At 35.7% G+C, this 13844-nt stretch overlaps 2 protein-coding genes across 2 annotated transcripts; one reads left to right on the forward strand and one right to left on the reverse strand.

Moving 5' to 3' along the window:
• Positions 1–5366: 5366 nt before the first annotated feature.
• Positions 5367–9651, forward strand: TwdlE (TweedleE). The gene is made up of 3 exons (XM_066738453.1): positions 5367–5522; positions 8391–8846; positions 8934–9651. Exons 1-3 carry the CDS (start codon positions 5508–5510, stop codon positions 9033–9035), a joined length of 573 nt encoding a protein of 190 aa, XP_066594550.1. The 5' UTR covers positions 5367–5507; the 3' UTR covers positions 9036–9651.
• A 157-nt stretch (positions 9652–9808) lies between these two features.
• Positions 9809–13842, reverse strand: nes (lysophosphatidylcholine acyltransferase 3 protein nessy). Its single transcript, XM_066738431.1, has 8 exons — positions 12928–13842; positions 12422–12529; positions 12231–12353; positions 12031–12146; positions 11793–11951; positions 11497–11721; positions 11119–11427; positions 9809–11045 (listed from the first exon to the last, which is right to left on the reverse strand). Exons 1-8 carry the CDS (start codon positions 13022–13024, stop codon positions 10764–10766), a joined length of 1419 nt encoding a protein of 472 aa, XP_066594528.1. The 5' UTR covers positions 13025–13842; the 3' UTR covers positions 9809–10763.
• Between the last annotated feature and the right edge of the window lie 2 nt (positions 13843–13844).

Genomic DNA, 13844 nt, shown 5'->3' on the forward strand with positions numbered 1-13844 from the left:
AACTTCAGATTTTTCAATGTATTTAACAATTCTCCATCTTTGTTGATCAAAGCAGTTTAAAACTTTAAGTAAAATTCTTATTTATATCAAGGATTTGGTTTTTAAATTGTAATTTTGTGGAGAAAAGGGTTGTCGAAGCCCATAATTGTCGGGTACAATTTATAACAGGATATGTAATATGATTTTGCAATTAAATAAATATTTCGATTATGCTCGCGTTACAATTCGAATAATAAGAAGTAATTTTAAACGTGAAATATTTCACTTTCTCCGCGAATAAGGATGATGCGTTATTCTATTCCGGGTATGGTACTTGCTATTCCAACGAGTGTGGATGTGAAATGTGCAGAGTTTGGCAATGGAAGCATTGCTCGAAAATTTTGTATTCATTCGGCTCCTAATCTTTTCGTTCTTCCTGATAGATCCACTTCCTAACTGCACCGGTGCGTGTTACGAATGTTATCGAAAAAGGATTCCTTGGATTCTACTCAACTTTTCCACTTTTTGTTTTCACTCTTCTTCAGTTTTCCCTCTAGCACTCTGTGTGGAAGGATGAACAAAAGCAGCAAAAGTTGTTCTTGGGTGATTGTTGTAAAGCTGGTGGCTTCTTCCATCTTGCGAAAGTTCGGCCAGAGACTTCACAGGATCCTGAAAGATCTGGGCTAGATAAATATACTTACGATCGTGTATTATCGTGCGTGAAGCTGATCCACTTGATCCAATGTTAATTAACGTTAATTGGCAGCCCAACCCAGCCACTGATGCTCGGATTGAATGTTATCTTTTTTCATACCGACTTTACGAGCGATTGTTCTTTCTTCCCATCTCCTTTGAAGCACACACTGGAGCATCAACAATAACGTACAATTAAAATAAAAGTAACAAAAGAGCTAAAAAAACAAAATTATAAGCGAATAATGTTAAATATTAGTGTGAATAAAGCAATGAAAAATAGTAAAATTATATATATATATATATATATTAACATAACTAGATAAGCAATAAAATAAAGGTAACAAAAAAGCTAAAAAAAGAATAAAATTATAAGCGAATAATATTAAATACTAGTAAATAAAAGAAAGAAAAATAATAAAAATATATTAACATATCCCTGGATAAGAAATAATTAGTTAATACCGATTGGCCGATCAACTTGAAAGAGATTTTTCACAATGGAATTTCGCAAAGCTACGCTTTAAATTGTGCATGAATAAGAGAGTGAGTCTCATAATAAACTGCGCATAGGAAAAAGTTAATTTCCCATAAGTGATTAGCGTCTCGACGTAATTGCGTTTGGCCAACGATGAACGAAGGAGTAAACGCAATTCGGAATATAGAAAATATGGGTCACAGTTGGTTTCTTTAAACCTCGTGTGAAATAAAAAATAAAATCGTTTTGTAACAAACGTTACTCTAGAAGTAGCTCAATTTTTTTGTTAATTCTTCGGCAAAAGAATCCCATCACCAGTTCTGTCCAACCAACTTTTGATTTTCACCAGTCATTCCAGGAGACGCGTATGCTTTGTGGGTGCGTTCAGCTATAAATGCAAAAAAAACGCTTCGAGCCGATTATCAAATGTTTTGCGGTACCGAGCCAAAAGATGCTTATCGCAAAGTTACAGCAGAGCCAATGTACTTTCCGAGTTTGCCAATGACGAGATTACAGGTTATGTTAGATAATTATCTGAAAATGGCCTCTGGAAAACATGGAAATTATAGCTAACATACTAAAAACCAAACGAGAATAAATAAATAAATCGGCAATTTTCAGTGAAAATCTTGTTTTATAATGACTTATTCTTGGAAGAGATAATATTTCTTGCATAATCGTGTTCATTCAAAGAATTAAATAATTAGTGTATTATAGTCTTTTTTCTTTCTATATTAGTGACTTCTGATGTCGTGTGTGGTTCTCTTTTTATTACAGTCACACCTTATTCCTCCGTTTGTTTACTTTACGGATTCAGTCGTTCCCCGGTTTGTTTACCTACCGTATGCCCCCCTATCCCCCTCAATGCACTAGACGCGCTCATGCAAGCGCGCTCGTACAGATGCACGAATTCCTACGTATTAAATTTGTGCCGGAGTGACGACGCGAGCTCCAATCTCGCGATGATGGTTTACACAAAAGTGGACCGTGTACCCCCAGAATTGTCTTGACACGTGGGCGTACAGGAAGATGAAAACCATCTTATTTAGTTTCTTCATAGCCCAGTGACTTAAATGGCCGTCCAGACAACGACGGTGGAATTATTGACGCTCTCGCAATTCACTCTCGAAGAGCTTGCAAAAAAATGCCAACTTGGAAGGAAAAATGTGACACGCAGGAACTAGAAATCGGTTAGATGACTGGTGACTTTCAAAGTGCGTTTGCAGCCAGCAATAGGACTATACAATTTGTCAGAAGAATTCTAAGACACGGACCTTTCGATTTCTAATGACAAAACGTAATCGATCTTCCCAGTTTATCGTTCTTGCATCTCTTACTTGGAATGCATCCAAACGTGAAACGTGCATCGATTCTCTTATTTTATAATAAACAACATAATCTTCTTTCTTTCCGGATTATATAAGTTTTCTTTTTTTCTTTCACCATATATTACCTAATTTCTTTTTTTAAACCGATAATGAATTTATCTTCGCTAACATCATTAACGTAAAGAAAATTTGAAATTATTTTAATACACATACAAAAGCAGCATATTAAGCTTATCTTCACCGATACATTAATGTAAAAAAAATTGAAAATAATTTAAAAAACATAAAAACTGTATATATTTATTTACAATATTCTTAAACAATTTTTTCTTTTAATAGAACTTCTTTCAAACACAGAAAATGAAAGCTTACGCATATTGGATAGTAGAGTTGTAAATAGCTGAAAAAATAAAGAAGGATATAGTATAGAAATTCGTTAATGCAATTCGAGGCAAGTGTCACGGTCTCCTACACGAGGATCGCATAATGATCAATTGATTACAACTGCTTTCCTACATACTATTACTCTCTACCATCCGACGAAAAATGCAAAATCTTTGAATATTGTTTTTAAGAAATTAATAAAAACAAAAAAATTCGTTTTAATTCATAAATCATATTTGGCATTGTTTTATAATTTGTAAAATTCTCTGCACAATAAATATTACATCACATTTATTTGATGAAATAAATCAATTAATTTTAGAAAGGCTTAAAAACTCATGGTCAATGTTTTTGTTGACTGACGCTGTCTCGTATCTCGGAAAAATGTGCTTTTCAGCTTACGGCTGAATGGCACCTCAGAACGACAAATTGCCCAGTTATGCAAATAAAATTCATATCACACGAGTTATTCAGTAAATATTTTTTTATTGTAGGGCATAAACTCGCGAATTTATGAAATATTTTATAATCGATCCTTCTCGGAATAATTTCCTAATCTAACACATTCGATTTTTCAACGGAATAAAAAAAAACAAAATGGCCTCCTCCCGGGAAATATTCGAGGCTATTCAATCGTTTGATCATATGACAGCAAAGTAATAAATCAATGATAAACATAACGAATTGGGAAATTCGTAAAAGGTTTCGAAGATTCGTTTACTACGACCGATTTTATTAGAGAAAAAGTCTTCTCCTCATGTATAACTAAATGTTTCGAAAACCGTGAAATGGCGCCAAACGGCTTAATCTTGCCGAGTAAAGTTCACAGATCGCGGGATAGTTTTCACGTAACAGCTTCTTATTAGAGGGAGAATGGGTTAGGAAATATGTTGAAGGTTTCAACGATTAACCAGATTTTCGTGAATAAATCGTACGGTCTGCTGTCGCGAAGACTTTTTGTAATTCATTTTACATTCATGAGAAACTGGATGCGTTTCGCTTTTATGCTTATACTTTCTTCACAAGTCGCAATAAACACTGGAGTACACTTACCTCAATTACCAACACAACCACTTTTAATCCCTCGTGATCACTGAACGTATCGCGTTTAACGATTAAGCACTGAAAAGACGAAATATCACACTTAACTAAATTTAACCCGTTCAAAAGCACGGAACGTACCGAACTTTCTGCCGCATCAGTAGCCATCTTGAAATTACTATAAAGTTCCCACGTTTGGCGCTTTTCACTATAGATTTACGGACGCCCCCTAAACAACCAATCACATTGCTCCGGTGTAATCTAAACTATCTGAAGAAAAATATTCAGTCTGTAAAATTTTAACATTCACAAAATATGCAAATGAATGAGTTTTTTTAGTAACGAGATAATTTAGCGTCGGCTAGTTGAGTGATTCGATTTTATAAATAATTTAACCACGATGCATATTGGTTATTGAAGGAATCTAGATGTAATCTTCATATTCAACTTGTTTTTTGCAAAAATCTCAATTTCCTTCGCTACGTAACGATCCATGAAAATATATCATAATAGCGATGATCGATCTCGATTTCCAATCTGAAATGTTGAACATCATCTGTAATAGATCAGGAAGAGAAACGAGATATTACGAAATTACAACAGATCGGTCAATCTGCATTTCTTGCACCAACTGAAACAATAATAAATATGATGAACAAATGATTTCAATTTGTTCCATAAATCCGAAGACAGGAGAGGGGGTTAATCTATCTAAAAACCAAGTGAACAGAAAACTCTGTAGTCCGCATGCAGCAAAAAGCTTTCTAGCCGCAAGGAGGGAAATTACAAAAGCTAAAAAAAGAGTAGGTAAATTATTTTAATATAGCTAAAAAATTTCGTTCTCTGCCCGGGGGTATTAGAGAGGTTATACGACTTCGGTGACGACAAAACGTAACAAAAGACAAGGAAAGGAGATAAAAATAGGTTATTGAACAACTTTTTTCAGTCTCTTTATACAAAATTACAATCTCATTGGTGTATACTTACGAAGATTCACTGCAGTTTGATTTTGATTTTGCGCAATTGATTCTCGCAACTTCCAATCGTCTGCGATAGCCTACTCTCGTTTTTATCGATTCGGCTCGCGTATTAAGCACAATTTTTTACCTGGCTTGTAGAGTAGAAAAACAGTGAGAGATCGAATGTAAGTCGTCCTAATTTTGTTGAAGGACGAAAGTACGAGGAGACGGGGAATCGGGGCAGGATGGGGATACTGAAGAGTCGAGGATGAAAATTATGAACGAAAGGACTGTCGTCTGTGAAGGAATGCAAGAAGAAGGCCTTTCAATCAGTAAGGGGGGAGAGAAAAGATCGGTGGGTTCTGCGTTGACAATAATAATGACGTGGTGGTGGTAGACGTAGAAGGAATAAGTAGAAGGGGGAAGGATGTTGGTAAACGCAAAGCTGGGGGCGATCGCACGAGTCCATGGGTCCACCTTCCTTTTTCCTTTGCTTAACCCCCAACTCGGCTCCCCTATAAAAGTTCGTTGGATTCCGGCTGGTCGGCACACGCGTGAAAGCCATCGAGTGATAACCGCGCCATACTTTACTTCTTTCTTTCTGTTCTTTCGTCTGTCCTCGCGAGTGACGAGTCGCTACGAAACATGAGGCTGTTCGTTGTAAGTACCCGAGACCATAACCTAAAAACATCAAACTCGTTACACATCGTGTTTCAAAACTATAATTGGACCGTTTTAAGTTCTTGCAGACGTGAAGTTACTATTTCGCTACTATCAAGAGTTCAGAACAATCAAGTTATTAATTTTTTTGGTTTATCGTCCTCCCCGAGAGAACTTCTTTGTCTCCCGGACCGGAAGTTGCAGTCGTGAAGTTATTCGTCGCTGTGAAATATTTGCCGCTGCCCCTTAGTTTCTCTCTACAGTATTACCAACCATAAACACCAATGTGATTCTGGGACTTTTGGTGATTTTTGTGTTTATCCGCTCTGTTGGAACTTCGGGTTCGAAAACCCCTCTTTGATGCAACAGATTTATAATTATAAGCTTCTCCTGAGTAATTGGCAACCGGAAGTCGGGTATAAAAATTTTGGAGAACGTAAAATCCCGAACGTAGAATGGAGAAAATTGGGGTAAACGAATCGGTCAAGTTTTTTGTGGCTCGAGAGAAGATTGGGAACAGGTGCCGTTTAATTTGGGAAGGGGCTCGGAATGTGTGTCGAAATTAATGCGCGCGTACAGCGATAGCCGATCTTTCGGGTGTTCCCCTTTACGTAACTCGAGCGAGAGAAGCCTAGCTCGGAAGACTCGATTTCACCGTGCGACCGCGAAAGTCATAAAATAAGGATTTCCCGCTCTGGGATACTTTTTCTGACATACTCGCTACACGCATAATGGTCTCTCGCCTGATCATCCCGCACAATGCAGACACGGAAATTAAAAACAAGCATCTCCCACTATCTCCACTTTTTCCGATACCATTATTCCGTCATTCTGATCCGAACATCCCACGCGGTAAAGAAGTCAATTAAACTACTAACAAAACCCGCGGTGAAAGTTTTTCTCGCTGAAATTAATCAGGAGACCCTGTAATTTTCATCGAGAAACATGGAATAATTGTTACTCAAGACTTGGAACCGGAAATGATTATACACTGATAAAGAAGTAATTTCATTCGGATAAACTCCTTTTTTAAGTGCCAGTTAAATATTTACTTGATATTAATAAAATTCAATTAAATTGATTGAAACTAATTTTATTCAAATAAGTTTTACTTCAAATAAGTCAGTTACTTATTTAAACTAATTATACATTTTATTGTAATTACTCAAATATTTATTTGAATCAGAATTTTTTTTCTCTTCATAAAAGGAGATTCCGTAGACATTGAAGGGATTGAAGTCGATCAAAAAATTTGGAGCAATTTTTATCGGCAGTTACGAAGTCACGGTTAAAATCGAGTTTTCAAGTCTTATTTCAAGTCTTATGTAAATACTGAAAATCAGATTCAGCTATTATCAAAGGGTCGCTGCTGAGATTTGGACCCTTTCCTATTGAGGAGATATCTAAAGAGGGTCCCATAATAAAAACGGATTCGGTGCGCCAACGGGACTTAACGCTTTCGCGATTTTTGCTCGTGATAATTATCGACCGTGCAACCATGAGCCACGCGAGATACGCTAACCGTTTCCGGTGAAGGAGAAAAGAATAGCGCACACTACTCTGATCCCTTTTACTTTTGCTCGAGTCTTTTATCGACCATCGAGTTTCATCCTCGAACATTGCCCCAGAAATCCTTCGAGAAACGTCCATCAACGCATCCTTCTTTAAATCACCATCGATCAAACTCGTTTCCATTATGTTCTTTTCTTCCAATTCCTACAATCAATCTCCCAACTTCACTTTAATGCACTATTTATCAAAACCAGCCATTATACTATTCATTTCTAAATTTAATTAATTAATTTTCACCCATAGTTTCATTTGTCAATTTTCTTCTGATCGTACATAACCTCTTCGGCGTCTTTCCCACTCGTCCAATAGCAATTCAACTTTAAATATATATTTGTACCCTACGTTTTCCTACTTTACAAGTTCTCTTATTCCTTTAATGGAATCCGATGTCAAATGGGAAGTAATTCAGACAGAACACTGCACGTTTTATTCGAATGACATTAATCGTTCGTGACTCCCTATATGTACGACTTTGCCTTCCCGCCAATGATGATAGTCTTACGTACACATATACAGTATAGTAACATATATTATAAATGTCACGTGTTTCTGAAACAAATATCTACGTCAGATAACGCTTTGAATACGACGAGCTTTCTCCTAAGCAACGATTTACAATTCTAATTTCTTACCACAGAGCCATCTGGGCTTTTCACGCGTCTGTGTAGTCTTGTTTGTTGCGAGTGAAGAAATAGTGTGTATCCCAAGCATCTCTGATATAATCGTAGTGACTTCTAGATTTTCGCACAATCTTCAATTATATTTTAACCGAGGCACTTTTTTATCATCGTCATTTTTAATATTATTTCTTCATTTATTATTACTGTTTCATCTCAGCTTTTAATTCTACGTACTGTAAAATAATAAATGGTTGTCATGAAAGGCGGTGATGATCCGCCTTTCAACGAATCTTCAAACGACATTTGGTCATCGTCTATCAATTACGCAAGTTAGAAAGCCGCTCAATTGCAGAAGCTATCTCGTCCATTAATCAATTACATCATTTAGCGCTCAATATGATATTTTCCTTTGGACCACTTTGTATTAGAAGGCATCTTAAAAAAAAACTAGAATCCTGAAAGCTTAAACACTCACTCTCTCTATTCCTCTCGTCCCCTTTTCAAGAATTAATGAGTTCTTTTTATGGCTTGTTAACAAGTTTGTCGCGTGAAAGGAGATTACAACAGATTTATTACGTCCCATCGTTTAGTATTACAACACACATCTGTATACGATCGGTCAGCAAACGCAGATGTAAATAGTTGCAGAGCTGATGGGATAAATTTGTATTTTCAGACGGTTTTGGCAGTGGTCTTAGCCACGGTTTCCGCGAAGCCAGCGCCGGAAGCGCCGGTGAGCTCATATTTCCCACCATCCGTTGGTAGTTTCGGGGGCTCTGGTGCGTATGGACCACCAGCGCAATCTTACGGACCACCGCAGCAACAACCGGTGATTCATAAACACGTCTACGTTCACGTGCCACCACCGGAAGCGCCTGAATACAAAGCACCGAAATATCAGCCAGCTCCAGCGCCACCACAGAAGCATTACAAAATCGTCTTTATCAAGGCCCCAACTCCACCCACCCCAACCGCCCCTGTTCTCCCACCGCTCCCAGCTCAGGACGAAGAGAAGACCTTGATCTACGTCTTGGTTAAGAAACCAGAAGAGGCCCCTGAAGTCGTTCTTCCCACTCAGGCTCCTACACAACCCAGCAAACCAGAAGTCTACTTCATTCGTTACAAAACACAGGTAATTAACAATGTTGTTAATTCAGGTTTTCTAGAATGTTTTCTTTCCTTTTTAAATAATAATGCGACAATTTCTTTGCTTTTGCAGAAAGATCAGCAGAGCCAGGAGTACGGACCACCAGGACAACAGCCAGGTGCCCCCCTCGATAGCTACGGTGCCCCACAAAGTCCAAGCGGCGGACCATACTAAAATCTGTAATATCCATGAAAGGTCATCCTTCGTACTCTTTAACGACCTTCGCGCATACTGTCCCTTGTCGGGGCTCGACACACAAATCAAATAGGACTTAGCAACAGCCAGTTCGCTACCTGGAAAAGCCACCAGGTACAGCGAAATAACAAAATTTGTTAAAAGAAAATTCCTGAAAACTAAGAAAAGTCGAGACTGATGAAGTTTCGGTCAGTTTGGATTTTTCATAAGTTACCTGAAAAGTTCTACTGGAAGTGGTTTAGATTTTTGGGATTGAAACGTCGTCGGTAACCGGAAGCTCCGGAAGACAACTGAAGGATTTCTGGATTTCACGGACATCTGTGAAGTCGAGAAAGTCATCTTTAGAAAGCCGCAGGTCTTATAGAGCCGAAATTTACCTTGATGCGGTCGCAAAAGTGGTGGAAGACAAATTTGCTTTCGCCGATGCGTTCGCGCGCTCCCGAGTACTTCCGATGAGAGAGGAGCGAGTTTTTGTGATAAAACATGCTCGATAAACTCACCAGAGGTACAATTGTAGAAATTAATGCTAAAGGATATAATGATATATCCTGTTTTTTTTTCGTAAGAAAATAATGGAAAATACACTTTTTATACGTCTTAATTGTGATAATTATTTCCCTACCTTTAACATTGTCACATAAGATTTTTGTATTTTGATATAATGCAACAGATAAATAATTTTATCACCAAAATACACAAGAGTTTAGACCAAAAAATATAGGTTAGAAAGAAGAAAGAGAAAGAACTACGTATATAATTAACGATTTAATTTGACATTAATTTTTATACAATTTTGTACAATTTCATTAAAATGAGCGTTTGACTCGACGATTATTATTGTCTGGCAGAGCTTCTTATGTACAACAGAGTCACCTGCGAGTCTAAGCGCGAGCAGGAAGCGAACAACTGTGCGTCACGGAAGGTAAGCCGGAAGTTTGTAATGTTACTATTTCAGTTTTCTTCCTTCACGATTATGCACTAATGTATAGCGAACGGTGAAAACACACGCTACATTTTCTATATCTTTACACAATATTGTACAGAGTAAGATTTTCTTTTAAACATATAAAAAAAGATCACATTCTCTACAAGAATCTGAACTATGATTTATATCTCATTCCCGCATTAGCACATAGACATGCTCTGAATCAATAAGCTATGTAAAAATCAAAGTATATAGCTTTTATGTGCGCTTTATTCTGACTTCTACCAGTTCATCGTAATTAATTGTTAAACGCTTTATCTTTATGCATTAAGCACACGATGGAATAATAATCGCGAATGATCACAGACTCATATTTTCAATATAATCCCCGTTAAATTTTTTCATTTTCTATTCCTATGTATATCAAACAATCTTTTTTCCATAGTTATAAGCACCATCCGAATAATTTTTGGCATATTTTACCCTTATTTCACGGAAACATGACAGTTGACTAGTAGCCTTTGTTCCGGCTGAGAATTAGTTTTTTGTAAATGAATAAATCCTTATAAAATCCTGTATTCAACCACAATCTGTGAATTGTAAAATCTTGTGCTTGTAAAAATAATATTTTTTTGTATATATTAATATATATAGTGTATATATATATATATATGCTCTTCTAAGAATAGAATCATTAATCTTATCATGACTGCATAATTAATCAGTGCTAGTTGGTTAAAGTGTGCTAAATCATGTATAAGAATAGTGATAAGTTGGACAGGCTATTCTTGGTGTTGTCTTGAGGGTCTTTTTGGCTTTAAAATAAGTCGTTTGAGGAATGGAGCTAAAAGGGGGTAGCCCAAGAAAACTATGTGACCACAATAATACACGCTGGCAAAGACCTGTGTATAACTTGGATAGGAAAGATAAACAAAAGGTATCAAGGCATAACCCATGAATACTAGTACATAGACCTTCAAAGTTATCCAAATAGCTATCCTGACTAGAACACTTTCTGTTTTCAATTTTTGCCATTCTTCACATTTTTGTAAAACTGGGAAAAACTGAAACAATTTTTTTTATAAAACATTTGTATAAAATTTTTAAAAACAATCAAATAAATTAATAGATACTTACATCCTTTTCAAAGTACATAATAATAAATTCCATGAAGAAGCAAAGATAATATCCAGAGTGGAAACCATGCCACACAGATAAGAAAAGCAAAGTAACAAGTTGACTGTAAAGCTTTGACCCCAAGAATTTCAGTCTTTTATAAATATATTCTGCACACCAATGATTTGTGTTTATGTTGAAAGACATAATGTAATGGTTGAATTCTGAGCAATTTTCAAATAATCCTAGTTTCACATTTTCACAGCCATTCCATTTTTCTAATCCCTTCTCATCCTTTCCATTGTAAGTTAGTCCAAACATAGTACAAACCTAAAGAAAAATTAGTTAAAATAGACTTATGTAACCTTTGATTAAAACTTGTTATGCAATTATTCATACCCCTTCTGATATAAGCCAGCAGCTTATATATTTGTACAAATTGAGTCTGCCCCATATACCAAGGATGAAACACTGCTTGAAAAAGCCAGATTCATAGAATGATGCATTCAATAAATGCTGTTCATTAATATAAATCGTCCCAATTTTGTACACGGCCACATATACAAATCCAAGACTGGCTCGTGTAAATGCAGCAGTTAGACAATTTGGTTTTGATATTCCATCCTAAAATAGAAAACGGCTTCGTTAAAAATAATGGTTTGTTTGAAATGTGAAAAGTATTTCCTACACCATACACTATTTATTAGCTTTCCATTAACATAATCCTCGTATCTTCTGTAAGAAAATTGAGGGCCAATCAAAAATGATCCTGGAAAAAGGGTGAATGCTGAAATTTCTAGAAATGATGGCGCTTTCTTTATATTTGTCTCCTTTTGGAAAGCAGATAGTTTATCCTGAAATTTTTAATAGCATTAATATAGTTTTTTAAGAAAGTCATAAAGCTGAATCTTTAAAATTAATCTTTCCACTAACATCTGATATTTTTCCATCCATCAGATTAAATGCCAGGCCAATTAATCTCAATGTCAAGACACATTGTGGCATTGTCCACGTAATATCATAATTTTTTGTACTGGTAGTGTAATAACCTATAAAAATTTGTAACTGAAATTTTGATAGTTATAACACATTTTTAAACTTAACATTGTAGAAATATTTATTTTTGTACATACCATACAAAAGATATATCATATTAAACAGGAAAATTACTAGAACAGAGATTTGAGAGCCACCAATTATCTTTAAAATAAGAAAAGTTATGCATATCGCAGCTATTGGATGAACAATATTAAAACCTAGAATAAATTTGAACTAAAATTATAATTCTATCTTATATTGTATTTCAATAAACTAAAATTATTACCATAGTTCCAATACCCTAAAACCAGGCTGCTGACTATAAAATATAAATGTTGCTGCGTTGGATTCTTTCCATAGAGATAATGTCTATGAAAAAATGCTAGTGGAAAGCCTGAAAATACATTTTTCTATTAGCAAAAAGTAATCAAATAATAAAGTAAAAAATTAGTAATAATAATTAAATTGAATTGATAAAAGCATTTACATAATCGAATGATAGGTTCTGTTGTACAATAATTTGGTATAATCACATCTTTTATAAGATGGTAAATTTCAAAGAGTGGTTGAGGAACAAATTTATTATTATATATAAAAGCAGATGAAAGAAGTATTGAATTGCACGTGCGTTCTAATTACGATATTTCATGTTGGTACTGATAACAAGATTGCTACGCGTCTTAAAAAGGCCATTAACTTATATACGCACACGACACGTGATACTTTTCAATCTCTATATTCAGAATAAATTAATTCAAGACAATTTGTTTATGCCAAATAAAAGAAAATTACCCAATAAAATGGATACTAAAAGCCTGAGGGCAGCTTCTGGTACGTTTATCAAAAGGGCGAATTGCGCCAAAATTCCAGCTGTAGATGTCGTGTCCATTTGGTATTTTTTATTGGAAAACGGAAATCTTGTTTACGATTTCATGGAAGTTTTTTGTGCTTCGACCGTTTCACTACCACTTCCTGCGCTTTACTGACCGTCTTTCGCCTGCACTTGCACTTGCCTTTCTGCAGCTACGAACGTCGAGCAGTCAGCAGCCTACACAGTACATAGTAGAATACAACCTGATTAACCTCTTCTTCTCACATTCACAGCGTACCAGCGTACCTAGCCAGTAGTTCTCTGGCTCTACTCGGCCGGCTGTACTCTGCTCTCACTCCTCAGTGAGTCCTCACTAGTCCTCAGCAGTCCTCAGTACTCCTCCCTCACTCCTCAGTCCTTATAGTTTCTTTCATGCAGCAAACACAAAAACACGTGCACAAATACGCAAACTCACATAATAATCATTGACCGATACTAACAAAAATCTAAAACACGTAACTCATAGATATAATCTCCAAGTATAGTATTCTGTTTTACTAAAAATTGTGATGCTTTGAAATTTATCTTATTTTTTAAGATACTTTTTTGACATTGTAATTGAAATGTACAGAATTCAAATTAAGTCCTGCTGTTCCATAAACAAGAATCTGAAAATAAATACTAAATTAATACAGCAACTTAATTACCTGATAATTTGTTTATTAATTGTATGATTAGCTACTAGTACTGATACTTAATAGAAGTAATGACTTAAAATTTTCTATGATTATGATGCTGTTCTTTCGTCGATGATAAGCAATATAAGCAAAAGCAAAGTAAGTTGTGTTGTATTACATATATTTACATGAATTGATAAAGTTAAATTATTCAAAGATTG

The sequence above is a fragment of the Prorops nasuta genome, unplaced genomic scaffold, assembly GCF_024137725.1.
Source record: "Prorops nasuta isolate Cenicafe-Biocafe unplaced genomic scaffold, Cenicafe_Pnas_1.2 PNAS00018, whole genome shotgun sequence".
Taxonomy (NCBI): domain Eukaryota; kingdom Metazoa; phylum Arthropoda; class Insecta; order Hymenoptera; family Bethylidae; genus Prorops; species Prorops nasuta.

Excerpts from the sequence above, each read along its gene's own strand:
- TwdlE (XM_066738453.1), top strand. Across the intron at positions 8,847-8,933 it reads TCATTCGTTACAAAACACAG|AAAGATCAGCAGAGCCAGGA; the intron begins GTAATTAACAAT and ends TTGCTTTTGCAG.
- nes (XM_066738431.1), bottom strand. The coding sequence starts at position 13,024 with ATGGACACGACATCTACAGCTGGAATTTTGGCGCAATTCGCCCTTTTG. Across the intron at positions 12,530-12,927 it reads TTTAGTATCCATTTTATTGG|GCTTTCCACTAGCATTTTTT; the intron begins GTAATTTTCTTT and ends ATGTATTTTCAG. Across the intron at positions 11,428-11,496 it reads GCTGGCTTATATCAGAAGGG|GTTTGTACTATGTTTGGACT; the intron begins GTATGAATAATT and ends ATTTTTCTTTAG.